The sequence below is a fragment of the Miscanthus floridulus genome, chromosome 12, assembly GCF_019320115.1.
Source record: "Miscanthus floridulus cultivar M001 chromosome 12, ASM1932011v1, whole genome shotgun sequence".
In the NCBI taxonomy this organism is placed as follows: Eukaryota; Viridiplantae; Streptophyta; class Magnoliopsida; order Poales; family Poaceae; genus Miscanthus; species Miscanthus floridulus.
The window spans coordinates 76,963,122-76,987,710 of NC_089591.1; the positions used below are offsets into that span (position 1 = coordinate 76,963,122).

The 24,589-nt window shown below is 43.7% G+C and overlaps 2 protein-coding genes, 1 long non-coding RNA gene, 1 other non-coding gene and 1 pseudogene across 4 annotated transcripts; 3 read left to right on the forward strand and 2 right to left on the reverse strand.

Annotated features, from left to right (window-relative positions):
- Positions 1-274: 274 nt before the first annotated feature.
- On the forward strand, positions 275-3,755 carry LOC136498080 (probable LRR receptor-like serine/threonine-protein kinase At3g47570). Its single transcript, XM_066494020.1, has 2 exons — positions 275-3,215; positions 3,313-3,755. Exons 1-2 carry the CDS (start codon positions 305-307, stop codon positions 3,681-3,683), a joined length of 3,282 nt encoding a protein of 1,093 aa, XP_066350117.1. The 5' UTR covers positions 275-304; the 3' UTR covers positions 3,684-3,755.
- Positions 3,756-4,023: 268 nt separating this feature from the next.
- Positions 4,024-5,914, reverse strand: LOC136495307 (uncharacterized). Its single transcript, XR_010768964.1, has 3 exons — positions 5,632-5,914; positions 5,185-5,522; positions 4,024-4,586 (listed from the first exon to the last, which is right to left on the reverse strand). It is a non-coding gene; the product is annotated as an uncharacterized lncRNA (long non-coding RNA).
- An 854-nt stretch (positions 5,915-6,768) lies between these two features.
- TRNAD-GUC (transfer RNA aspartic acid (anticodon GUC)) lies at positions 6,769-6,840 on the forward strand. The gene has a single exon. It is a non-coding gene; the product is annotated as a tRNA-Asp (tRNA).
- A 368-nt stretch (positions 6,841-7,208) lies between these two features.
- Positions 7,209-11,501, forward strand: LOC136496188 (receptor-like protein 15; annotated as a pseudogene).
- Positions 11,502-12,801: 1,300 nt separating this feature from the next.
- On the reverse strand, positions 12,802-17,224 carry LOC136496889 (BRAP2 RING ZnF UBP domain-containing protein 1-like). The gene is made up of 12 exons (XM_066492659.1): positions 16,805-17,224; positions 16,612-16,727; positions 16,423-16,531; positions 16,215-16,329; positions 15,497-15,594; positions 14,783-14,889; positions 14,139-14,388; positions 13,990-14,043; positions 13,702-13,845; positions 13,536-13,600; positions 13,250-13,304; positions 12,802-13,144 (listed from the first exon to the last, which is right to left on the reverse strand). Exons 1-12 carry the CDS (start codon positions 17,177-17,179, stop codon positions 12,995-12,997), a joined length of 1,638 nt encoding a protein of 545 aa, XP_066348756.1. The 5' UTR covers positions 17,180-17,224; the 3' UTR covers positions 12,802-12,994.
- Between the last annotated feature and the right edge of the window lie 7,365 nt (positions 17,225-24,589).

Below are 24,589 nucleotides of genomic sequence, written 5' to 3' on the forward strand. Positions count from 1 at the left end.
TTTGTAAAAAAATTCGGATCTAAACTGGGCGTTGTTTGGATTGCTAGAAGTGCTATGAAGTGTTGAGAAACTTCGGTCCTAGTGCACGTGCAATTACCGTGCTATTTTTAAGTTAGATGGTTGTTGAAGCAGTTATTGACAGCTAGATTTTAGTTGCCAATTGTTAACCGATCGAGATCCAAACAGGCCTGTAGAAGACTGTGGTCCTAGACTACAAGTCTACAACCAGTCAAGATATTACATAGGCTTCAGCTTCACAAAGAGATGAGCAAGCCTGCAATTGGAAAAGCACCACGCTGCAGCTATGGCGCGTTCGCACTGGCCCGTCGTACTAGCAGCAGTATTCACCACCTTGGCATCGCTACAACAAGGGGCGGCCGCCGGCACTGCTTCCTCCGACCTCGCCGCGCTGCTCACATTCAAGGCGCAGCTTTCCGACCCTCTCGGCATTCTCCGGGAGGGCTGGCCCGCCAACGTGTCCTTTTGCCGCTGGGCCGGCGTGTCGTGCGGCCGGCGCCACCGGCAGCGCGTGACCGCCCTGGTGTTGCCGGACGTGCAGCTGGTCGGACCGCTCTGCCCGCACCTGAGCAACCTCTCCTTCCTCACCGTGCTCAACCTTACCGGCGCCGGCATGTACGGCACCATCCCGGCAGAGCTCGGCCAGTTGCGTCGCCTCAGGTACCTCCATCTTGGACGGAACCGCCTGTCAGGCTCCATCCCCGCGGCGCTTGGGAACCTCACGAGCCTTCAGTTTCTTGATGCGAGCATCAACATGCTCTCCGGTGAGATCCCAGCGGAGCTGCAGGGGCTGCACAATCTTGAATTCATAGCTCTACATGTCAATCAACTGAGTGGAGCGATACCAGCCCAGCTGTTCAACAACACGCCCATGTTAAGCCATGTCTCGCTGGCGAACAACAGCTTGTCGGGAAGGATACCTGACGCCATTGGCTCCCTGCGCAAGCTTGAATTCCTCGCCCTGCAGGTAAACCACCTCTCTGGTGCGATGCCCCCAGCCATGTTCAACATGTCCAGCCTCAGAATGCTGTACATGGCCAATAACAATCTGACTGGCCCAATCCCAGGCGACAACGTCACCTTCAGCCTCCCAATGCTGCAGGTGATATCCCTGTCCCTGAACAACTTCTCGGGTCCAGTTCCGCCGGGCCTTGCGTCGAGCAAGGACGTCCGGATCATCTCGCTGTCTTCGAATCACTTCTCTGGTCCTGTGCCGACATGGCTGGGCAAGCTGCCTGCTCTTACTGGCCTTCTGTTCGGAGGGAATGACCTCGTCGGTCCAATCCCTGATGTCCTTGGCAATCTCACCATGCTCCAAAGGCTTGACCTTTCGTTCTGTAGGCTCCATGGAGAGATCCCAGTGCAATTTGGGCAGCTCACGCATCTTAGCATCCTGATGCTTTCAGTCAATCGACTGACAGGCTCCTTCCCATCTTTTCTTGGCAATATGACTGAATTATCTGACATAGAGATGGACTTTTGTATGCTGACTGGATCAGTACCAACCTCACTTGGGAACATGAGATCACTTGTGAGACTCAACGTTGGACAAAACCTCCTCCAAGGGGACCTTGGCTTCTTGGCTGGCCTCGCCAATAGCAGGGAGCTCAACTTCATAAATTTGCAGATGAATTCCTTCACCGGAAGACTTCCAGATTATGTCGGAAACCTCTCCAGGGAGCTCCGCGTCATCGATGCCACTGGCAACAAGCTGGTTGGCGGAATTCCTTCGACAATATCCAATCTAAGCGGTCTCAGCTCGCTTATTCTTATGAACAACCAGCTAAGCCAGGAAATCCCACCATCCATCATGACCATGGAGAGTCTTGAGAGGATCGACATCTCTGGCAATAGTTTCGTTGGTCCCATCCCGGCTCAGATCGGTATGCTCAGGAGACTGGTTCAGCTGCGTCTCTACGACAACAATTTCTCTGGCCCAATACCAGATGGCATCGGTAATCTCACTATGTTAGAGTACATTTCCTTATCTCAAAACCAGCTATCTTCAGGTTTGCCAGCAAGCTTGTTTCTTCTGGATAACCTCGTGAACCTTAATCTGTCCCACAACTCTCTGACTGGTGTGTTACCATCTGATCTTGGTCATATGAAACAAATCGACACGATAGATCTCTCTGCAAACCGTTTGTCTGGCAGCCTCCCAGATTCTTTTCAACAGCTTACCATGTTGACTTACCTAAACGTGTCCCACAATTCGTTTAATGGTTCAATTCCATACACCTTTCGCAATTTGATTAACTTGGCAGCACTGGACCTGTCCTCCAACAATCTTTCAGGTACCATTCCAGTATACTTGGCAGGCTTAACCTACCTTGCCAGTTTGAACCTGTCTTTCAACGAGTTACAAGGTCCAGTACCAGACGGTGGTGTTTTCAGAAACATCACCTTGCAATCTTTGATAGGGAACGATGGGTTGTGCGGCGTTCCCCGTCTAGGATTTTCTCCATGCCAGGGAAATTCTCGCTCAACAACAAATAGGCGCCTGCTAAAAATCCTGCTCCCTTGTGTCACCATAATCTTTTTGGTTATAGCCAGCTGCATATACCTCTTGACCAAAAGATATATTGCAAAGAATCAAGTAAAGGAAGCAGCTACTGGCAATGGAGATGATGTAATCACACATAGGTTTGTGTCATATCATGAGATTGTTCGTGCAACGGACAATTTCAGCGAGGATAACATGCTGGGAGCTGGAAGTTTTGGCAAGGTTTACAAAGGTCGACTGGACGATGGAATGGTGGTTGCGATTAAAGTGCTCAACAAGCATGTGGAGCAAGCTATGACGAGTTTTGACATTGAGTGTGAAGTTCTACGTATGGTCCGGCACCGCAACCTGATTAGGATAATTAGCACTTGTTCAAACTTAGAGTTCAGAGCCTTGCTGCTTCAATACATGCCCAATGGTAGCTTGGAGGCATGCTTGCACTCTGAAAGCCGCCCTCCGCTAGGATTCCTCAAGAGATTGGACATTATGCTTGACGTGTCAATGGCAATGGAGCACCTGCACTATCATCACGGTGAGGTTATCCTGCACTGTGACCTGAAGCCTAGCAATGTTCTGTTCGATGAAGAGATGACCGCGCATGTTGCGGACTTCGGAATTGCAAAGATATTGTTAGGTGACGACAGCTCCGCTGTTTCAGCAAGCATGCCTGGCACAATAGGATACATGGCTGCAGGTATATTTGATTATTTGATTTCGAAAGCACTGAGGTTTTGTATGGTTAATCGATCAAACATGTATTTCTGAATTCTGAACAAAAAATTGTTGTACAGAATATGCATTCATGGGAAAAGCATCGAGGAAGAGTGATGTGTTCAGCTTTGGGATCATGCTACTTGAAGTCTTCACTGGTAGAAGGCCCACAGATCCCATGTTTGTTGGAACAATGAGCCTTCGACAGTGGGTTCTTGAAGCACTTCCAGGGAGACTTGCAGACGTTGTGGATGACAGGCAACTCCGAGGTGAAATAGTAATACAAGGTGATCTCGAGAGCAATAAGACGGCTTCTTTGGAAAGTGAAATGGCTCTTTTGTCAGTGCTTGAGCTTGGCCTAGCGTGCTGCAGTGAATTGCCTGCGCAGAGGACTGAAATGAATGATGTTGTCACAAAGCTGAAGAGCATCAGGAAGGATTACTCCACTTGAACAAAAGGCAATGGCAAAGGCTCAACTTCGTGCTAGTAGATTACACACGGGTTTGCATTTGTCAATTACTAATGTGACTACCTAGTAGAAGGATTGTCTTGAATCCTTTATTCTGTACTTAGGAAACCTGTAACGTGATTATCCTATCGATTCAGGGTGTCTGTTCACAAGTTTTAGCATAACTTCCTTGATATGATCTCCTACGTTCAAGAGTGAAAACATTCTTGCGATGATATTTGAGGCTGATTTTATTGGTTCCATTGGACAATGATTCAATGAACAATATCGTTGCTAGCTTTTCATTAAAAGTATAAATTAATGTAGTTCTCTGCTTAAAAAAACATTGTAAATACTAAACAACGTTAGAAAATTACATGAGATCAATGAAAAGACCCCATAGCTATCCAAACGAACAATATGACTTATTACATAAGAAATAAATGAAAATGTTGCAAAGCATCACTATCTGATAACAAGAACGAAGAACAACTAAATATATTTGCATCCTAATCATCGATGTGCAGCAGCAGCAGCATCCATTTTCTGCATCTGTCTCCAGTTCTTCAAGTCTACTTTCATAGACTCTCTTTGACTGGTCCAGTTGGGACTCCATCTGACAAATCACTTCTTCCTTCCTCTTTAGTAATGAAACATAGTATTTTTCTTTTTTGTTACTGACAACTAGCTGTTGTCGCAGTGATGACACCTCTTCTGTTAACGATGTAATCACCTTAGCCAATTCATCCTCAACCTGCCTATGGGTTTCATCCTTGTCTTGCTCAACAGAACTGCGAGATGCCAGTTCCTGTTGGTATATTGCGTTTAAATTGAGTGCTTTCTCAAGTCAAGCTTGCATTCTTTTAGCTCAGAACACTCATCTTGTAGCCGTGCTGACGAAACATTCTGTCCACAAAATCAATTAGCATATTGTTAAGATTTCTGTTATTTTCATCATCACCAAAATGGAAGAACATATACAAATCCGCAGGCTAGCATATGAGAAGTTATTAGGTTGTCGTGCTGACATGGGACTTAGCAATGTAATGTGGCATCTCGAGGTGCAGAATCAAACTTAAAAGGCACTGAGGGTAGAATGCAAAGGGATTGTGATGGAAAAGAAGGATAGCAAGTTGATGAATATGAAGGCTGCACCGCAGAAGGTGCAATCTGCGTGGATGCTTGATTCTAATCTAGCATTGCAATAGCCCCAAATCCTATTAGGACTTGTTTGGATGCGCATGTATTAATTTCAATCCGTATATGTTGAAGTGGATTGGAGTGGAATTAAACTAAGTTCCATTCTAATCCACTCACATGTGGATTGGAGTGGATACACGTGCATCTAAACGAGGCCTTAGCTGGGCTGTCTTTTATATCCCTAATATGTTCTATAGTCTTTCAAAGAGTGTCAATCAAAGGTCATATATGAGTCGAAACAGTACTGAGCAGCCTCAGTTTAACTACAGAGTAACAAGGGTAAGTAGCGGTAGATCTATTTCACCTGCACATTACGATTGCAATTCTCTTCCCAGATCAAGATGGCATCTCGCACTTTGGGACGAGGGACAACCGCAGAACTTTCCCCTGTCGTCGGCTTCTTGCCCTTGCTCGCTGCCTTCTTAACCCCAAAACCTTTCTTGGGCATCGCCTGCAGCGGCCGGGGCTGCCCGTGCGGCTGGATAGCGCGGAGGGGAGGCCGGGAGGCGGCGGCAGGCTCCGTTGGGGCGGGAGTCAAAGGCGCGGTATCCAAAGCGCCACCCGGCGGCACGTTCTCCTCGCTCCGGACTCGACGCAGAAGGCATCGCCGGAGTGCGAGCACCGCCGCGCTCCCTCGCCATCCTGCGCGTGCACAGCAAGATCGAAAATGCTCAGAATTCAGAACCAAAGTGGAAAGAGAAGGCGATAAGCCAATTAGGCGAGTGGTAGCTAGGGAACTCGAGCGAGCGACCTGCACGCGCGACGTTTGGCGAACACGGATGGAGAAGGGCGGGGGAGGCTAGGGTGAAGAGAATAGGACTGATCGATCCGCAAATTCGCCACGGCCAGCGGCGCGCGGCGAGCGCTGGCGAGATTTTTTTAGACCGTTGCGGTGATGCCGTTGGAGGGCTTGCCAACTTGCTCAACATTGGGTTTGCAGTTCGGAGCAGCGGTGGTGGTGGAGGGCGGGACGGTCGCCAGCGGTACGAACAGTGCGGAGGGGAGAGGGGAATCGCCGTGGCGAAGATACCGCCGATGAGGTCGGAAGTCACGGTTTCAGAAACACAAACGGCGTGCCAAAAGGCCGAAACTCACGCTGGAGATTTCAAACTCGGACTCAGAGGTTTCGTTGGGCCGTGACTCTGTGTATTGGGCTGCGAAGTGGTAGTGGCCAGTGAAAGATCTTGTAGATCTTTATTTCACCGTGAGAACAAAAATCCACCCTAATCAACAAACTTGTTATTTCAAAAAAAAAAATAACAAGGACTTGTTTGAATGCATATATATTATCTCAATCTATATGTATTAAAGTAAATTATAAGAAAAATAAAAACTAATTTTTACTATAATTCACTTCAATATATATGAATTAAGGTGAATACACGTAGATCACTTCGAGAAATGCTGCTTTTGTCTCTAGTTATTCGACACCTGCCAGCTTGCCACTCGCAATACTCGGCAGGCTTGATTGTCAGCAGTCCTCTTCTCCTTAACGAAATACGGGTGTACACCGATCGCGAAAGAATACTTGTAGATCTAACCGAGCACTGTTTCTTACGGCCTTGTTTGGATGTAGTCAGATTTGCATTAATCCGTGTTGAGGTGGATTGGAGTGGAATTTGAACTAAATTTCGCTCCAATCCACTCCAACACATGTGCGTTGATGTGAATCCGACGACATCCCATCAAGGCATATAGTCACAATTGCAGCTGGAGCCGGCTGTTCCCAACGTGCGCGATACGTGACATCACGCTACCTCCTAGTTTTGACTTTTGACCATGTTGATGCACACGATTGTGGTTGTTCCGTTGAACATGTTAACTGTTGGCAGATGATAGATGGATGAAATCAATCCAAATAGAGTTAACATCGACTGTAGTAAACCAAGTCGTTGTAGTATAGTGGTCAGTATTTCCGCCTGTCACGCGGACGACCCGGTTTCGATCCCCGGCAACGGCGAGTATTTTTTTTTAGCCATCACCTAAGTAGCGTTTTTAAAAAAAATTTGGTTTAAGCCATCATCTGAGTTTTTATTTTAGCCATCACCTGAGTATTCCGTGCGTCCGTGAGATGCAGCAACAGTGGAGTCAGAGCACGCACTGCGTCTTGGTTTCAACGGAGAAACTACAGACGAGCCTCAGGTCCAGGATTCAGAAAGGCATAGAGGCAGGCTGCTCCTAATTCTGGGGGGAGGGCAATAACATCCACCGAAATAAAATGGAGATCCGGTTGTGCTTCAGTCAGGTCTGAAAATAAGCGTCCTTGGCAGGCAATTCTGGATTGGAGTGAACGAAGTCATGAGCAGTATCAGACAGTGTAATACTGCGATGCTAGCAGTACTTGAACCTACCTACCTAATCCTGTACAGGATCCGATCAGGCAGATGCCTGTCCTGGCACCTCGTCGTGAAGAAAGAAATTGAGCGGTTGGTCACGGGAGAATGAGCTTGCACTGAATCAGCAGGCAGTGGTCAATGCGTTCTCTCTTCTCTGGTAGATATCAGAAACAACTGAAGCTCGTTGCCAGGAAGGATCAGCCAGTCAGCCTGTTCGTTTCGGCTGAAACGATCGTGGATTATAAGCCAGAAGTACTGATGGCTGGTTTGCTGTGAAAAAAAAATACTGTTCCAGCTTATAATCCACGATCGATGGTCATGGTAGTAGTATCATGAAGGAATTTAGTAGGAACGAGCCGGGGGGTCATAAGTCATCTGGAAGCAGCACCAGACAAGGATTCTATGGACTATGGGTGAAGTGCCAATAAGGACCAAGTATTGACCGAAAGGAAGACTCAAGACTGCGAGAGCTTTCATGGGCTGCTTTTGCTCGCTGCACCTTTCAATCGTGGGCGGCCGAGCACAAGTGCACGACAGGCGTGAACGCAGTCCTGTCTTAGTCAATCAACTGGAGTCTGGTCGTAGGGAATCAGGCTGTCAAGGACGGAGGGCGCTGGACAGGCAGATGGCAACTACTACGCAGAACTAAGTAGATGTAGATCCATATAAAGTAATAACACCTGAGAGCTGGCTGAGTGCATCCCCATAGTTTGTGCAGACAGGCAAGAGGGCAAAATAAACCATTCCAGAGAGATGAGCGTCTCGTCTCCGTTGGAAACCATGTTCTGGCTCATTCTCATATGCACGCTGCAGTCCATGTTTCACATCACACGCGGCTGCGTCGCTGAGGAGAGGATCGCTCTTCTGCGTATCCGGTCTTTGCTGATAGAGGGAAACCAGAGAGTCCCAGCTTCGTTGGGGCAGTACGAAGTCCCGGCTTCATGGGGGGCAGAGCGACGACTGCTTCGGCCCTGTTCGGCTGGCCGGAAAAACGGCTGATGCTGATGCTGATGTTGATTTGTTGTGAGAGAAAAACACTATCATTTCGCTGAAACGGTACGACCGATAAGTTCAAGTGAACATGGCAAAGTTGCACCATGTGTACTTGGACTTGTATGCCATCGAGGATCGTGTGTTCTGAGACCTGAATCTGTTCTCTCCATTTCATGAGCTCCAGTTACTGGATCTATATTTCAGTTTCGCTTCTTTACAGAATTTTGACGGTACCCATGGCTGCTCCTATATATACCTCTCTCTGAACAAAACATTTTCATAGTCCAATGAAAGCTCCAATTAATCCTCAGGTCTTCATGGATTGACTAAGCTCCGGAATCTCAACCTTGAAAAAAATTTCGTTGGGGATGATGATATCATGGGATCTGTCGGAAAATTGGCTTCTCTTGAAGTAATCAATCTTGCTTCTGTCGAGTTGAACGGTACCCTTCAGACTACAGGTACAGTGGCAAGCTAGTAAAACATTTGTGTGTTAGTGTTGTTCGTAACATCTAGTATTTTTCAACTTTCAAGTTGTATATGTAAGTCTGATTTTCAACCTTCAACTACAAAACTTGGTAATGGTTTGGTTTTCTATTTTTTACAACAACAAAAATCTGGTTTGTTTTTAAATTTTTTTATAATTTATTTATTTTAAATAAAAATGTAGTTCCACGTTTCTTTTAAAAATGTTATCTATCTGCTGATACTCTATTTAGAGATATTTGGATCTTATTTGTTTTAAAAAATAATGAGCATGACTACAAGCAATAAAACAACAAAAACATAAATAAACCAGTTTCAAATATATATGTATATACCATAAACAGGTCGATAACATTTTAAAAAAAATCTTACTAGTTTTACTTTTTCTGCTTTAAAATAATTCTTTTATGAATTTTAAGAGATCAAATCAGATTTTTATTATTTTTAGAAAATAGAAACCCACCTATGAAACCAGCTAGACGACCAAAATTTTCCAGTTACGATAATTAGAATGTGTTCATTATTTGGATTCACAGTTTAGGGTTGAAAATTAGACTGACATGCAATTTGAAGGTTGAAAAGTGTACTTTGCCCTAATAACTTAAGTGTGTATATGTAACAGCTTTCAAAAATTTGAAGAACTTGTGAGAATTGCATCTACAGGGAAATCAATTGACCGGAACCATCCCAGCTTCCTTATTTGAGCTTCCACACCTTAAGTACTTGGATATGTCAGATAACCTCCTTCAAGCCCATCTTCAAATCTTTCTCCGTCGCTTCAAACTCTTATATTAGCAAGAAATAAACTAGAGGGGACATTTGATTTATTCTGGCTAAGAAACCTTACCGTGCTCGAGACTGTAGAGCTATCCATGAACGCTGATTTGACTGTTGGCGTGACGTTCAGTGGATAGGTACCTCATTTTCGACTCAGGTCACTAATGCTCTCTGATTGTAACATCGACAACAGCATCATTCCGTTCCTTGGCACACAACATCATTTACAAGTTCTTGACTTGTCTAGCAACAAATTGACAGGAAATATTCTCATTTGGATCTTTACCAATGAAGCAACTCTATTATATTTGGATCTTTCAAACAATTTGCTAGTAGGATCAGTAGATCCAATGTGGTGGCACCAATCTAATCTTTCATTTATCAACATATCTATGAACCATTTTGAAGGACAGTTGCCAAACAACATCAGCTCAGTCTTTCCAAATCTTGAAGCTCTAGATGCTTCCTATAACAACATCTCCGGATATATTCCACTGTCATTGTGCAACATTAGTGGCATACAGTTAGTGGACCTATCAAATAATAAATTTATAGGAGAAGTGCATGCCTGTTTGTTCACTGATCTTGATGTCCCAATCTTGAAGCTCTCAGATAACAATCTCGGGGGTCCAATACTTGGTGGGGCCAATAATTTATCCGTGCTTGAAATAAGCCTTGGCGGCAACAGGTTTGAAGGAACACTCCCCAGCAATCTGTCCGCAATCAATATGTATATCATGGATTTACACGATAACAACTTGTCTGGCAATCTCACTGCTTCATATTGGAATCTCCCTTTTTTGGCAGTTCTGAGCAACAACTTAACTGGTGAAATTGATCCTACTATTTGCAAACTGACTGGCCTTCTCTTTTTAGATTTGTCAGACAACAAGTTAATGGGGTCTATACCAAACTGTAATGGCAGTTTACCATTGCAAGTTCTGAGCATGTCGGGAAATTCCATATCAGGCATCCCTAGTGTTTTTTTTCAATAGCTCCTATGTCAGAGTTCTGGATCTAAGATATAATCGGTTTACAGGTACTCTTGACTGGATACAACATATTTCCCAAATCAGGATGCTTCTATTAGGGCTGCTGGTCTATAAGCCGCTTGTGCTGATTTGTACGGCTGATTTATTGGGAGAGAAAAATATTGTACCATTGCTGATAAGTCGGCTTATAATGACAGCCGAACAGAGCCTATACAGCAATTTGTTTGAGGGAAGTATCTCCCCAAATATATGTCGCCTCCACTTCTTTACTATAATTGACTTTTCACACAACAAACTTTCGGGTTCATTACCACCTTGCATTGGTGGCCTGTCCTTTGGATATCAAGCAGATTACCTTTCGCTTGTTGGCTTCAGTTTTGATATGTCCTCTGGAACGGAAATTGCTAGTTTTGATCCTGATGACTTATCTTTCATGTATTCTGATCAGTATCACCTCAAATGGTTTAAATTCTATACTAAAGGGAATCTTTACACATATGATAGTAACTTTGTCAGTATGATGTTTGGCATCGACCTATCTAGAAACATGTTATCAGGAGAAATTCCTGGGGAGGTTGGAAAATCTGAGTAATGTTAAGTCCCTCAATTTGTCACACAATTCATTTACCGGCAGAATTCCAGCTACCCTTGGAAATATGATTGAGATAGAAAGCTTGGATTTGTCAAACAATGAGTTAAATGGAACGATACCATGGGAGTTGACTCGGTTATCATCGCTGGAGATGTTTTCTGTGGCATACAATAACCTATCAGGATGCATACCAGACTCTGGCCAGTTTGGCACTTTCAGCATGGGCAGCTACCAAGGCAACAAGAACCTCCAAGACATGTCACTGGGCCATGGGTGTTCTGCTGGATCAGGTTCCGTTTCCCCTGTGCTGGAAGATGCAGGTGAGGCATCTGACGATGTAATCCTTGACGTGGTCAGCGCTGCTTCGTTTGTGTTGGCATTTTGGGCCACTGTTGCATTCTCATTTTGCCATCCTTATGGGCGCTCTGTCATGCTCAAAATATAGATCACAACATCAGGATGGCTGACTGCCTCCGTGGAATAAGATGTACTCATGAAACCCTGTAGTGTCTATTGAAGTTGCATTGCATGTGCAATCTTGCATGTATCCTAGTGTCTGACTTGAAATGCTGGGAGGTCGTGTACGATGGTTGTACTTGGTTATGGGATGAATGAATTTTTCTAGCACTTTATCCCGTACTCTCTCCATTTCAAATTATAAGTCATTCCAACTTTCTTGGATAGTCAAAACATCTTAAGTTTGACTAAAATTATAGAGATAATTACAAAGATTTATGACATCAAATAGATATACTATGAAAATATAATTAATAAAGAATCTAATGATACTTAGTTGGTATTATAAATGTTATTATTTTATTATATAAATTTGGTCAGACTTGAGATGTTTTGACTCTCCTAGAAAGTTAGAAAGACTTATAATTTGAAATGAAAGGAGTATATTATTGTACAATACTATTAAAAGAAGCCACCATCTTCACCGACAGGGTCTAAAAATTATGAGATTTATCATAATAAACAATAAAAGAGTACGCACTGTAACGGTTAGATTTCACTGAGGAGTCCATACGAAATATGACTGATATAGCTAAATTCGAAATAAAAATTAATAAAATCAGTAGTTTGGTATAAATACGAACTGTAAGTGAAATAGATAAATAAAGTCCATGCCAGTTAAACAAATAGTTAAAATTTGTTTGTTCAGGGGATCACAAAGTTACCATATCAATAAGCAGAAAAGGAGAAGAATTTAATCCGTCTATTTAATGGATCATCAAGTTATAATAACGGTTCCACGGAGTCACCACTTGGAGCGAGATATGGCTCGACACTTCGAAGGCAATCACCAAGGTTTGTGAGTGTGGTGTTGCGTTGCAGCTCCTATTGACATCATTGGAAGCTCATTTGATCAAATTATATTATGGAAGATGTTGTTTATATGTTTGTTAGGTATTTAGGAACTTCGTGGGGACTGAAAATAGTTACATCATGCCTCCTCAGATAATTTTTCATCCATCTGCAAGTGAAAAGGCAGAGATGTTTAAGTATTGCCTGACCGCCACACGTCATGGCTCCTCTGTGTCTCTTTTTCTTTTTCTTTTTCTTTTTCTCAAAAGGTCTTAGCTCGTGTTAACTCGCAGTAGCATACCAAATTCAGAAACTTGTACCGTCGAAGAACTCAGAAGGCAGGTGGAACCCGAATGAGGCCAGGCGTCTGACGATCCCATTCTTCATGTATTCTAGCGTTTGACATGCAATGCTTCGAGATTTGGCTCTGTATGTGGTTATGAGATGAACAAATTTCAAGGCACTCCACTTGTTACATCTCTTCAATATAGATTGTGTTTTCCGCATGTAGTATCCAAGTTCATATCTTCGAAGAAGTTTATCCGGGAAACACATACCAAGTAAATACATGCCAATAAGGTTCGCATACGTGTGTTCCAGTCAAGACTAAATGCTAGCCAGCAAAGGCTACTAATTCCTCCTCTTGCTTGTTCTTGATGACCTTTTACCCTTGCCTCCAGAATCCGAAACTGTAGGGAGTGGAACCAGGGTACCACCCTTGACACCGTCGTTCTTCTCTATTGACTTCTGCAGTTTGATGGAAAATTTGAAATCCTTTATCTGCAAGAATTTTACAAGACAAGTGTCAAGGAGTGGCCCTTGTTACTGAACAACAAATACCACCCTCTGAAAATGTATACTTCACACAAAAACAATGAAAAGCACCTGTTCTTCCAGATCGAGAATCATTTCGTCCTTGGACTTCAACTGTGCTCTTTCCCTGACAATGCACACCTAATTATTAATATCAACAAACAAAAAGGAAAACTTGTGGTCACACAGAGTGACCTTTTCACTGAACTGGGACTTAAAAATATATATAGTTCATTGGATCATTGCAAATATCAATGACTTGGGTTACTTCAGCGGATGCCATTTGTAGCCTTATAGTATTATTTCTGTTTTTGAAACCATAATAACACTGTTTCCTATTTGCAGAAATCAAACACACCTTTCCTCTATATCTCTTAGTGTCTGACGCCACATGTCTTGGCTCCTAGTGAGTTTTTCGTTCATCTGCAGAAAGGCAGAAAAATATCAACACAACGAGACAATTGGTTATAATAATGCTAACAGCTGGCTGTGCTTGATAAATATGCATGAGATAAAATGCTCACATCTGCAATTTTCGTTTTCTCCACAATAAGGTTCTCAAGCTTAAGTTGCATCTCTTGAAGCTTATCATTTACAGCTTTATCAACAGCTTCAGAAATCTGGTGCTCCTTGTTTCTTTTAGCCTCAGACAACAGACCCTCATAATACTACGAGTATGAACATTAGGCAGATGAATGCATCAGAGATGAACTACGTTTTCAACTGGCTAACAAAGTCTGTACAATCTATACATCAGAGACAAACTTTGCTTTCAATACTGACATAGAAAACTTAGCAGGTATGGACTACACCTCTCTCTGAGTTTCAAGTTGACTTGCCAGGAGGCGATTGTACTCGTCCACAATCTATTGAGAAGAGCACGGTGTATGTAATTTATAAAACGAGATTAACAGCAAAACATGAGAGGGTAATTCAAATCAAGTGAACTTAAAATTCTTACTGTTTCAGCTTTGCTGTTGAACATAGCTCCACCCATGTCAGAGTCATCATTGCACGAGCAGTTTACACAGTCATCCCCAGAATACTTACATTTTGATTTGAACTTAGCATGCTTTGCATCACTCTTGGATTGATTCAGCCGATGTACAAAACTGTCACCAACATAGTCCCAAACACGCTGTGTTTCCAAATCTAGTGAATAGCAATGCTGAGTGTCTTTCCAGTGCTGTTTCGCATGGCCTTCTTTATACCTAGAACATCGAAGTCAATATTGGTAAGGTTGATTTTTTTTTACAACTATAATAGTAAGATTGATTGGCCAGGTACAGAGAGGTTCAATGAATACCAAGCTGTGTATTTCAATCTTCTGGTAATAACTAATGTCCGCATCATTATAAATGAATGTCTTTCCATGTAGCAGTCTTAACTTGGACTATGTAATTATGTATGTAAAAATACTTTAATATGAACACCCTTAAGATGGCAATGATTACTGGTTACTGACTTACAGCAGAAAATATTAATACCTCCAGCTAACTTTAGTTAACGTTTCAGACAACAAATGTGACTTGCATGTAGCTTGTTTTTCTTGTCTGAAAACGTCAGTTTTCACTAACTGAAGGGAGTAAGTCAGTAATGGCATACCTTCCACATCCAACAAAACCACATATCACACATATCCAGAGGTTTCCAGTGGTTTGGCAAACAGAACATGTAGAATTTTCAGACTGTTTCTGACAAAACTGGCATACCTGAAATGCAAACAGCTATTGGTAAAGGCCCAACTCATGCTCAATAAAGTTCCATATGTGATAATGGAAAGGAAAACGTTCTCATTTCTCATAATTCTCAATACACTGGAAGTAACTCGATATCACTTCTAGTTGAAGTACTGGCAATAATAAATTGGAGCACATAAGCAAGCATTTCCTGAGTATAATGTCCCTATGACTCACATGGTTTCCATTACCAAACTCAATATTTTTTCCTTGTGCAATTACTTGGAAGATATACATGTAGGCATCTAGTGAATTCAGTAAGCAGTATCATGTATATGTCCCTGCCTCTGGGTAAGTTCATATTGGGTGGCCAGCATATCAAATTAGCAAGTTTGTGTGTGTTTGGTGTTGGGGGGGGAGGTCCAAACTGTTGTAAAGAATATCAAGCACCCCATAAATTCACTAGTCATCAAGAATGCACAAATAACACAACTATAAATTTATATGACGTACTTGTTATTTCAAATCCAGTACAATGTATACATCATAGAAAGAAATAATAAACGCCACAGCGAGCCCATGTTTTGACTGTTTACTGCCCTAGGGCAAATTATTTAAGAGCAAAACAATCATTCATTACCGGACAGGATGAATTGGCCCACACTGAAACACATGAGCATTGGAAAGAGTGATCACAAGTAGTTGCCAAAATCCCACTGATGTCTTGATCCAATCTTTCTGATAAATTAACACATTAAGATGGCAGAGAATAGTTAGGTGTACCGTAAACAGGGCAGACAACTTAAACAATCAACAAAATATGAAAAGTAAAAATAATAGATGAAGTGTTGCTGTTGCATCAAACAGAAAGGTATCTAAAGTTAAAAACTATAGTCAGGAAAATAAGAAATTTAGCGTCTATTTATGAAGTGTCACATGTGTACATAATAATGTTGGCTAGACAACGCATGATTAGTTTTCTTTTTTTCCTCAAAACAAACTTGGATGCACAGTTTGATACAACATAATTCAATATGGGTACGATCCTAGTAGGTTAGAAAGCTGCTCCCTGAAGGCAGCTCTAAAGTAATTCGTCAAAAATTCAAAATTGAAAGGTATTGGAATATGCAGCAGGAGTAAGGTTATTAGTTAAGCCTTCAAGTAAACAGAACTCCAAGACTGATAAGTTCGGGGATTTTGCAGAAATGTTTTTCCAAGCATAGAACAGAAGTGCCTAAATCTCTTCATCAAAGATCACAACATGAATTCAAATGTGACACCATGGTGACGTGTACACATGACTATAAATTGTATTGCAGAGTCAACCGAGAAACAAAAATACAAAACAGTAAGCTCACCAATGCAAACAGGACACATTGGAAGTTCAGTGGATCCAGCCGGTGGAGTTGTGGCAACCTCTGAGGAAGGTGTATACTGCACAGCAGCTATAAACAGAACATGGCACACCTCTCGCTACACCATGGAACAAGAGTTAATCGCCAATTTAGCAACAGTCTCGAATATGATCAGCAAATAAACTGGAATTCAACTAAGAATATTTGACACCTCAGAGGTTGAGAACCTCCAGCCATTGAGATCCGCGTAGAACCTTTCAGCGCTATTCTGGTCCTCAAACTCCACAAGGACGCTGTACCGGTCCTCCACTCCATCATCCCTACCGTTCGAACAGCATGTGTAAGTAAATTCCTCACTAAACAGGGCATGTTGCCATTTGTTTTTAAGGCGGTAACTGACCTGATGAAACGAATGTCGGAGGCACGCTCGAGGTAAGGGCCGCAGAAGCGAACAAAGTCGTCCGGCGAAACGCGCGTCGGAACGGCGAGCACCAGGAGGCGCGTACCGCGACATGGCTGAGAGAGGGAGACAGAAAGCAACTGGCGTAAGCGCGCGGAAGGCAATAAGAGAGAACCCGAGGAAGAGTAGTTACCGGGAGGTGCGAGTCGGAGGCAAGCTGCGGGGCGGTCGGCCCGGACGAGGAGGAGGAGGTGGCGGCGACAGCCGAGGCGTAGGAGGAGGAGGTGGAGGTGGACGACGACAAGTGGTAGAGGTGGATGACGCCGCGGGTGTGGAGGATCCTAGGGCTTCGGCCGGGCGCGGCGGGGGTTGCGCCGGGGAGCTCGAGAGGAGGTATGGACGATGTGGTGGTAGAGGGGGGAGGGTGGCCGGAGAGCGGGGAGAGCGGATGAGAGGTGGCAGCGCTGCCTCTGCTGGTGCCGACTTCGTCGGCGGCGACTGCTGCCGGGGACGCGGAGGCGGCGGCGGCGTCGGGGAAGTCGACGGACTGGATTCGCAGGACGAACATGATGGCTGGGTTCGCTGGGCTTTTGGGCCCTTTCCCTTCTTTTTAGCTGGACTTCCATTACTTCGGTTTTTGTTTTTTTTAACGATAATAAAAATGATACAGCGAGGACGTTCATCGCGCCATCTTCCCAAATACTCAAAAAAAATACCATGAAGATGTTTGCACGACGGAAGTAGATCCACGAAGATGTTTACCGAAGCCCTCCGCGGACACATAATTTTGTGAACAGGCTTATGATGCAGCTAGGGGAGGAAGCAAGTGCAGCGGCCCCACGCTCGGGTGTACCAAAGTAGGTCGACATAGATTGCATCCCCCTCGGGTATTGTCAAAATCAATGTCGACGGCTTTATCTAATAATACATCCACGGCTTCGGTGGTAGCAATAACAAGAGACAAGGATGGTCGATTTATGGGAGCCTCGACGCTGGTTCTTCAGGGAATTGTCGACCCGTAGGTGATGGTATTACATGCAGAGAAGGGATGGCTCTCGCTTCAGACCTACGAGCTGACAGTTTCAGGTTAGTCAGTGACTGTCTGAAAGTCGTGAAGAGTATCCAACAAAGCGATCTTGGAATCTATGGATAAGTTATCCGGAAGATCAATGCGAGGAAGGCATATTTTAGAACTGTCGAGTTTGTACATGAGCATAGGGACTCAAATACCGATGCTCATAGGATAGCTCGTATCTTGATCCATGCCGAGTTAGGGCGGCATGTTTGATTCTTGAATCCACCTAATGGTGTTTGTAATATATACAATCCTCCTAGATGAATAAAAAGGGTGGCGTTGCTAAAAAACTATTCAGACGTCTGAAAGATCCTTGTTTGGTTTTGGTAATTGAGTGACAACCTTAGGTGGACTAATGTGTTTAAGTAAGATACACAAGTGATTAGTCCACAGGTACGTATGTGTGAGCAACATATGCCATGACGGTGATGATGGCTCAAAGATGTTGCAAAGCTCACACATGTGATGATGAAGGAGCTTATTGCACATGAGACATGATATGAAGTCATATGATCAAGGTGGAGAAGATCAAGACATGACTTCGTTTGATGGACCGGTTGCAAGCGTGAAGGGCAAGTCGGAGGCTTTTGAGCGATGGACCGCGTGACGATGAAGCTTGAGCAAGATTTGGCGCCGATGGACAAAGACAACTGTGAAAAGCAAGTGAAGTCAAGATCGATGAACCAATATGATCACGTGATGATATGAAGTGGATCATATCATTGTTGATCGTGTTGGTGCATGTGTTGCATCAACATTGGAGGAGATGGATTGGAATGCGTAAAGCAAAGGTATAACCTAGAGCATTTTATTTTACCGGTCATAGATGTGTAGAGAAGTTGATGGTCGGATTTAGGATAGATGACCGTACTATCAAGAGGTACAAACTTGTTTGCATATCGATCATCTAGTGCCACTCGAGTGATCTAACTTTACATCATCGCTAGGATCGAGTGACGTGGCAAGTTGAGTGGCTAATCCTTTGAAAAATGTTTGTGAAAAGTTAACACACATACACATGGTGGTGTACACTTTATGGTGTTGGCACATTTATAAAGGAGAAGGAGTTGGAGTTGATGTGGATCAACTCGGTAAAGACAGGGTTTCACAGAGTGGACCAGACGATGGCCTCAACTGGATCGGTGCGTCTGGTCAGTAGAAGCAGTGAATGCACTGGCGTCGGTCTTCGACCGGACGCTAGGTGGGTGCATCCGGTCCCACTGACATGGGGACACAGAGAATTGGAGAAGGACCGGACGCTGATGCTACGTCCGATCATCACCGACCGAACGCGTCCGGTCACGACTGGAACCTTACTAGAAGTGACCGGATACTGGGGTCCTGTGTTCGGTCTTGGCACTATGCTGCGTCCGGTCATCACTTGTCCGTTGAGATCAAGCAACTGAGGTTGAACGGAGATAACATGTGGCGTGCATCCGTTGACCGGACGCTGGACCGGGTGCGTCCGGTCGATCTAACCGGAGCATCCGATCACCCCGAGCTGTGCCTAGTGAAGGGGTACAATGGCCCTATTTCATGGGGGCTATAAATAGAAGTGTTGGTCGGCATCTTGGTAGAGCTGAGCACACTAGAGCCTTGGTGACTTTATGTGGTAGTGCTTCGGAGCCCTCTAACTCACTCTAGCTTGATAGTGTTCATCCAATTGAGTGAGTGAGCGATTCTAGTGCGATTACATCGTGAGGCTGCATCAAGTGGCACAAGGTGATCATCTTGTAAGCCAATGGTGCTTGTTACTCTTAGAGGTTGCCACCTCCTAGACAGCTTGGTGGTGGTTTCCGTCGAAGCCCGCAAGAAGCTTGTGCGGTGCTCCGAAGAAGAGCTTTGTGAGGGGTATTGTGCTCGCCCCGCGGGAGCCACGAAGAGCAACTCTAGTTGAGCATGTCATTAAGCTACCCTCACTTTCAGGGTAGGTTCTTGCAGTGCCCGACGTACGGGCTTGGCGGGTGATGCCAATTAGCCGTTGAACCACTAAGTGAGCAGTCGACACAACAGGGACGTAGTGTGTTGGCAAGCACGTAAACCTCGAAAGAAAATCACCGTGTCAACATTATTCTTCTCGTTGGTTTGCAATCCTCTTACACAAGCTTGTAATTATTTTCATATACATTATGCTTGTGTAGTTGCTCTTGTAACTAGCTAGCTTGTGTAGCTCACTAGTTACCTTCTTGCTTGTGTAGCATAGAAATAGCTCCCTTGCGTGGCTAATTTAGTTTGTGTAACCTTGTTAGTCACATTGCTTAGTTTATGTAGCTAAGTATTTGCGCTCTCTAATTTAGCATTGGTTGCCTTGTTATTGAGCATTGTTAGTGAGCTTAGGTGGCTTTGTGCTTTTGCTTACTAGCATGTGTAGGAGCTTCCTTGTTGCTTGAAATACTAGTGACATAGGTTTGTGTGACCTTACTTCTAGAATTAGTTAGATGAGCTCTAGCTAGCCCGGCACCTTTGTTGTATAATTAGGATCTTCATAAGGTGTTTGTGAACTTCGATAGAGGGGCATAGTCTTGGCTAGACCGTTTGTTTTAATTCCGTATTTGTTTCGGTTAGCCGACGCGATTAATTTTAGAAACGACTATTTACTCCCCTCTGTCGCCATCTTGACCTTACAGCGTTGTCCTTCCAAATAAAAAATATGTCTTCCATTCCATCTCACACACTCGCCATAGGTTCTGCTCTGCTTCCTTTGCCCCGTGCTCGTCGCAGGCTCCTCTTCGCTTCCTCCGCCTCATGGCCCTTGCCCACCTCAGCGACGCCAGGATCCACTGCTAGAGTCGTGCCTCTCACCTGACCCTACCCTCATCATTGTCACTAGTGTCGGTGTCCACCTCATCACCTTGTCCTACGGCTAGTGACGGTGAGGGCATCATGGCTGTGTCGTACTTTGCGTACGCCTCAAGGCCCCTCATTCCCTGGTAGCGGAAGAAGCTCGCAGGGAGCCAAGTCCGTGGTGCTCTTCGTTCTGCCGCCTTCCAACTCTGATCTGCCCATCAAGGCGGTTATCGAGTTCCTCAGCGCACCTGACATGGTGGTCACTGCCCACTAGAGTGATGTGCCTGACATGTTGCAAGCGTATGTTTCAAGTGTTTTAGATATTTTAGAGGGATGTTGCAGGTGTTCTATATGGATGTTGCAAAAGTAGATTGGGATGTTGCATATGTTGCAAGTGTTTGTTCAAAATATTTCATCAATTTTTAAGCGTTTTTTTATTTGGATGTTGCATATGTTTCACACATGTTGCAAGAGTATGTTCTAATTATTTCAGCCGCTCCAGTCTTATGTTGCAATAAGTGTTTTATCTAGATGTTGCATATGTTTCATACACATGTTTTAAGTGTATGTTCCAAATATTTCATCTATTTTAGACGTATGCTGCATTTAAGTGTTTCATGTTTCAGAGGTGGGAATCCCCATTTTGGTATTTTTTATTTCTATTTCTGGCTTGTTGGTCAAAATGCACCTTCTCGTGTTTCTAGGGAAAGACTCAAAACCTTTGGATGGTCCTTCTTTCCATTTCGATACATAAAAATAATTTCTTTGACTAGTGTTTAGAGAGTCATGGGACACTATCCAGGTGCCAGGGGATAAGGCGCGACGAACCAGGCACCGGTGGTCGGAGCGCGTGGCTCGCCTAGGTCCTGCGAACGGAGAGAGGAGCAGGATCACTGGGAAGGAGCCACGGGCATAGCGATAGAGGCGGGGTGCGTGTGTGGGGTGGGACCGAGGCGGATAGGGGCGAGTTGCGCGGGCGTCCGAACGCTAGCCACATCCTTTTTTTAATAACCACAGTACTCCATATTGCTTTGTTTTTTATCAGCGATTTTCTAAATGTCTAGACATTTTATACGTCAAGTTGCCAAGTTTGGTAGAAAATAGTTTTCATTTCACTAGTAGTACTACGTTAGGGAATGTTGGCAATCAAGACCTCAAATCTCATTTGTCACAACAAGTGACTAGGTGTGACTCATGAGTCATGAGCCACTCCACAAACCAATATATTCGGTACGTTTGGCTTGACTTTGACTTACAATATTTGGTACATGAGATGTGGCGAATAAACTCGAAACTAGAAATGAAGCAAAATTTAACACGAAATGTGTCTAGAACATATGAGTTATGATGCTAAAAAATTATGGCAAGTCATAACCGTGCAACCAAACAATAGTGTAACAAATCATATGGCATAGCAACGCTCTATAATCAACGAAACAAGTCCTAAGACATTGCAATTATTAGAATAGTCCTGGGCTCCATGATATTTGTCTTCAAGACCAACTCAACTCCATAAAACGCAATCCAACTTGGAAAAATCTGACCCCACAGCTCACATACACCCGGAAGGCTCAGGTTAGAATTACATTTCTTTTGAAAGGTCACCGGGGATGAACTATTGTGGCAGAACCGCACGAAATAGCACGCTTATGGAGGCACTCGTCTTCCACCAGACACTAAGCACCCCGAAAGTTGACTACATCGAACGGTCCCGTAGAGCACACCCCAAGGGAGAACTCAAACAATCCATGTTTTTCACCTAGGATCCAATAATGAGAACAAGTTTACATCACTTAGTCCATTTTATACAACAATAGTTCTCGAAAATACATTATTACAATACCAAGTTTAGAGTGCAGAATTTAAACAGCGGAATTGAAATAAACATCTAACGATAAGATACAAGGATCCATCTATGCCCACAAGAAGAATCCTTCACACAACAGCCACTCCTCAAGCTGCACCTGCAATAGGGGTAAATAAACCCTGAGTACACAATGTACTCGCAAGACTTACCCGACTAGTGAGAATAATTTCCCGACTCCAAATGATATGATAAGCTTTATAGTTTGCTGGGTTTCCTTTTTATGAAAAGCATTACTAGTAGTGAATCCTTATATATGTTTCTTATTAGCAGTCATGATTACTTCATTATCTAACCATTCTATGTAAGCACATGTTCTACTTTCAAGCAAAAGTTGAGCAATCAGATCCATTTCGCCATCTTTCATCTTCTAGTTTTTACTATGGTGTAGATCATAGATAAGTTATACCGTATCAAACGGCGGTTCATGAACCAATGTATCCTAGCTGGGTACCCTAAAACACACGCCCCGTTTGTACCCCCAGGCACAAGCAAGACCAACCCACCACTCTCCTGTCAAGGGGTACAGGTCCCCGTCCAAACTTGGACTCCAAGTCCCCACTCCTAAGTCTCGAACTCAGTGCGGTGCTTAGACCTTCACCATCCCCGCCTCTAATTTGTTGGTCTAGAAAGAGCCGAAACCCACAACAAGAGAGCAAAGAGCCTTCCCGCTCCTATAAGCAAGTATGTGCTCAGGATAATAAATCTGTGATCTGACTAGAATCCACAGCAATGAACGGTCCTTAACCAACATAGACAGGAAAAACAGTGTAACCAAGCTATGTCCCATTGGCCGCGGGATACAACCTATTACACCCACCAATACCCGTACCATATCCCTGTCCGGTCTCTATTTTCTTTCACCATTTTATCATGAGAGTAATAATAATAACCACCTATTGTGAGTAATGGTAGGTTACTCATGCTACCGATAGTCCAAGCATAGCAGCTACTCGATCTATGCTAGTAGGACTCATAGGTAGGTTTATCTATGTATGTAGTTTCAACAATAAGCCTGTAACGTAAATGCACATCACACACACACATATATATATAACCACCTATTGTGAGTATATATATATATATATATATATCCAGTGATTATGCAAAATAAGGGTTATGCATCGGGGCTTGCCTTGGGCAGGCGGATTGTCAGCTAAGTCAGTCAGTGACGGCTCCAGGATCTCCTCCTACACGAGGATCTCCTCCTCATACTCCTCAATCACCTCCTCGTACTTGTGATCATCGATGATCGCGATCTCCACCAACTCATTCTCTACATGCATGCAATGGTGATGCAACACTTAGTATTTTTGCAACATCAGCTCTTAAATTAAGAATATATTCACTAAGCTGTTAAACTAACTCTAATGACTAAGGTGCTATGCTACCCATCTTTTCCATTAAACAGGCATGAAACATTCAAGTATTATCTTAGCAACAAAAATGCATTTCTTACTTTCTTTACGATTTCATATATACTAAAACAATGATTACTTAGCTACCATATTTCTCAACCTATTTTAAGGCTACAAAAATTACAGTGAGCACATAATAATACCACGATGCTGCTATAAAATTTTTAGGGCTAAGGCTATCACCAATCTACCACAAAAATTCCTATAATATTTAACCTAATAATATTAAGCACTCTCAAATGATTTAATAGCTCCTGGTATCAACATGTATATATATGAACTAAATACACTAACAGATAGAGCATAATTTTAGGAACTTAACAAAATTTGTTTCATAATTTTTGGATACCTACATGATTTTATATTATTTACCAAAGATCGGCTCAAAAATTATATTAGAAAACTATTTCTAATTCCTTATAAAAAAGAAAAATATATTCTCTTGCGTGGCCCACACGACACGACGCAGTGCGCGCGTGAGCGCACGGTGGCCCGCGGTGTGGCCCACGTAGCTACGACCCACGCACGGAGGCGGCCCGCAGCGATGAAGCCTGCGCGCGCGGCACTGTCGATATGGGACCCATGGGGTTTCCCACGGAGAAGAGAGAAGAAGACCTAGTCCAACTAGGATTCCCTACATGTAATCCTACTAGAACTAGTTACACGTAATCCTACTAGGATCTCTACTTTGTAACCGACTAGGACTCCCATCTCTCCTGGACTATATAAAGGAGGGCAGGGGTCCCTAGATCGGCACCTACACATAACCGATAGAACTCACAACCAAAACATACCTCGCAACACAACAAATAGCGTAGGGCGCAATATACTATC

Excerpts from the sequence above, each read along its gene's own strand:
- LOC136498080 (XM_066494020.1), top strand. The coding sequence starts at position 305 with ATGGCGCGTTCGCACTGGCCCGTCGTACTAGCAGCAGTATTCACCACC. Across the intron at positions 3,216-3,312 it reads AATAGGATACATGGCTGCAG|AATATGCATTCATGGGAAAA; the intron begins GTATATTTGATT and ends ATTGTTGTACAG.
- LOC136496889 (XM_066492659.1), bottom strand. The coding sequence starts at position 17,179 with ATGTTCGTCCTGCGAATCCAGTCCGTCGACTTCCCCGACGCCGCCGCC. Across the intron at positions 16,330-16,422 it reads GGAGGTTCTCAACCTCTGAG|CGAGAGGTGTGCCATGTTCT; the intron begins GTGTCAAATATT and ends TCCATGGTGTAG. Across the intron at positions 15,595-16,214 it reads AATGTGTCCTGTTTGCATTG|AAAGATTGGATCAAGACATC; the intron begins GTGAGCTTACTG and ends TTAATTTATCAG.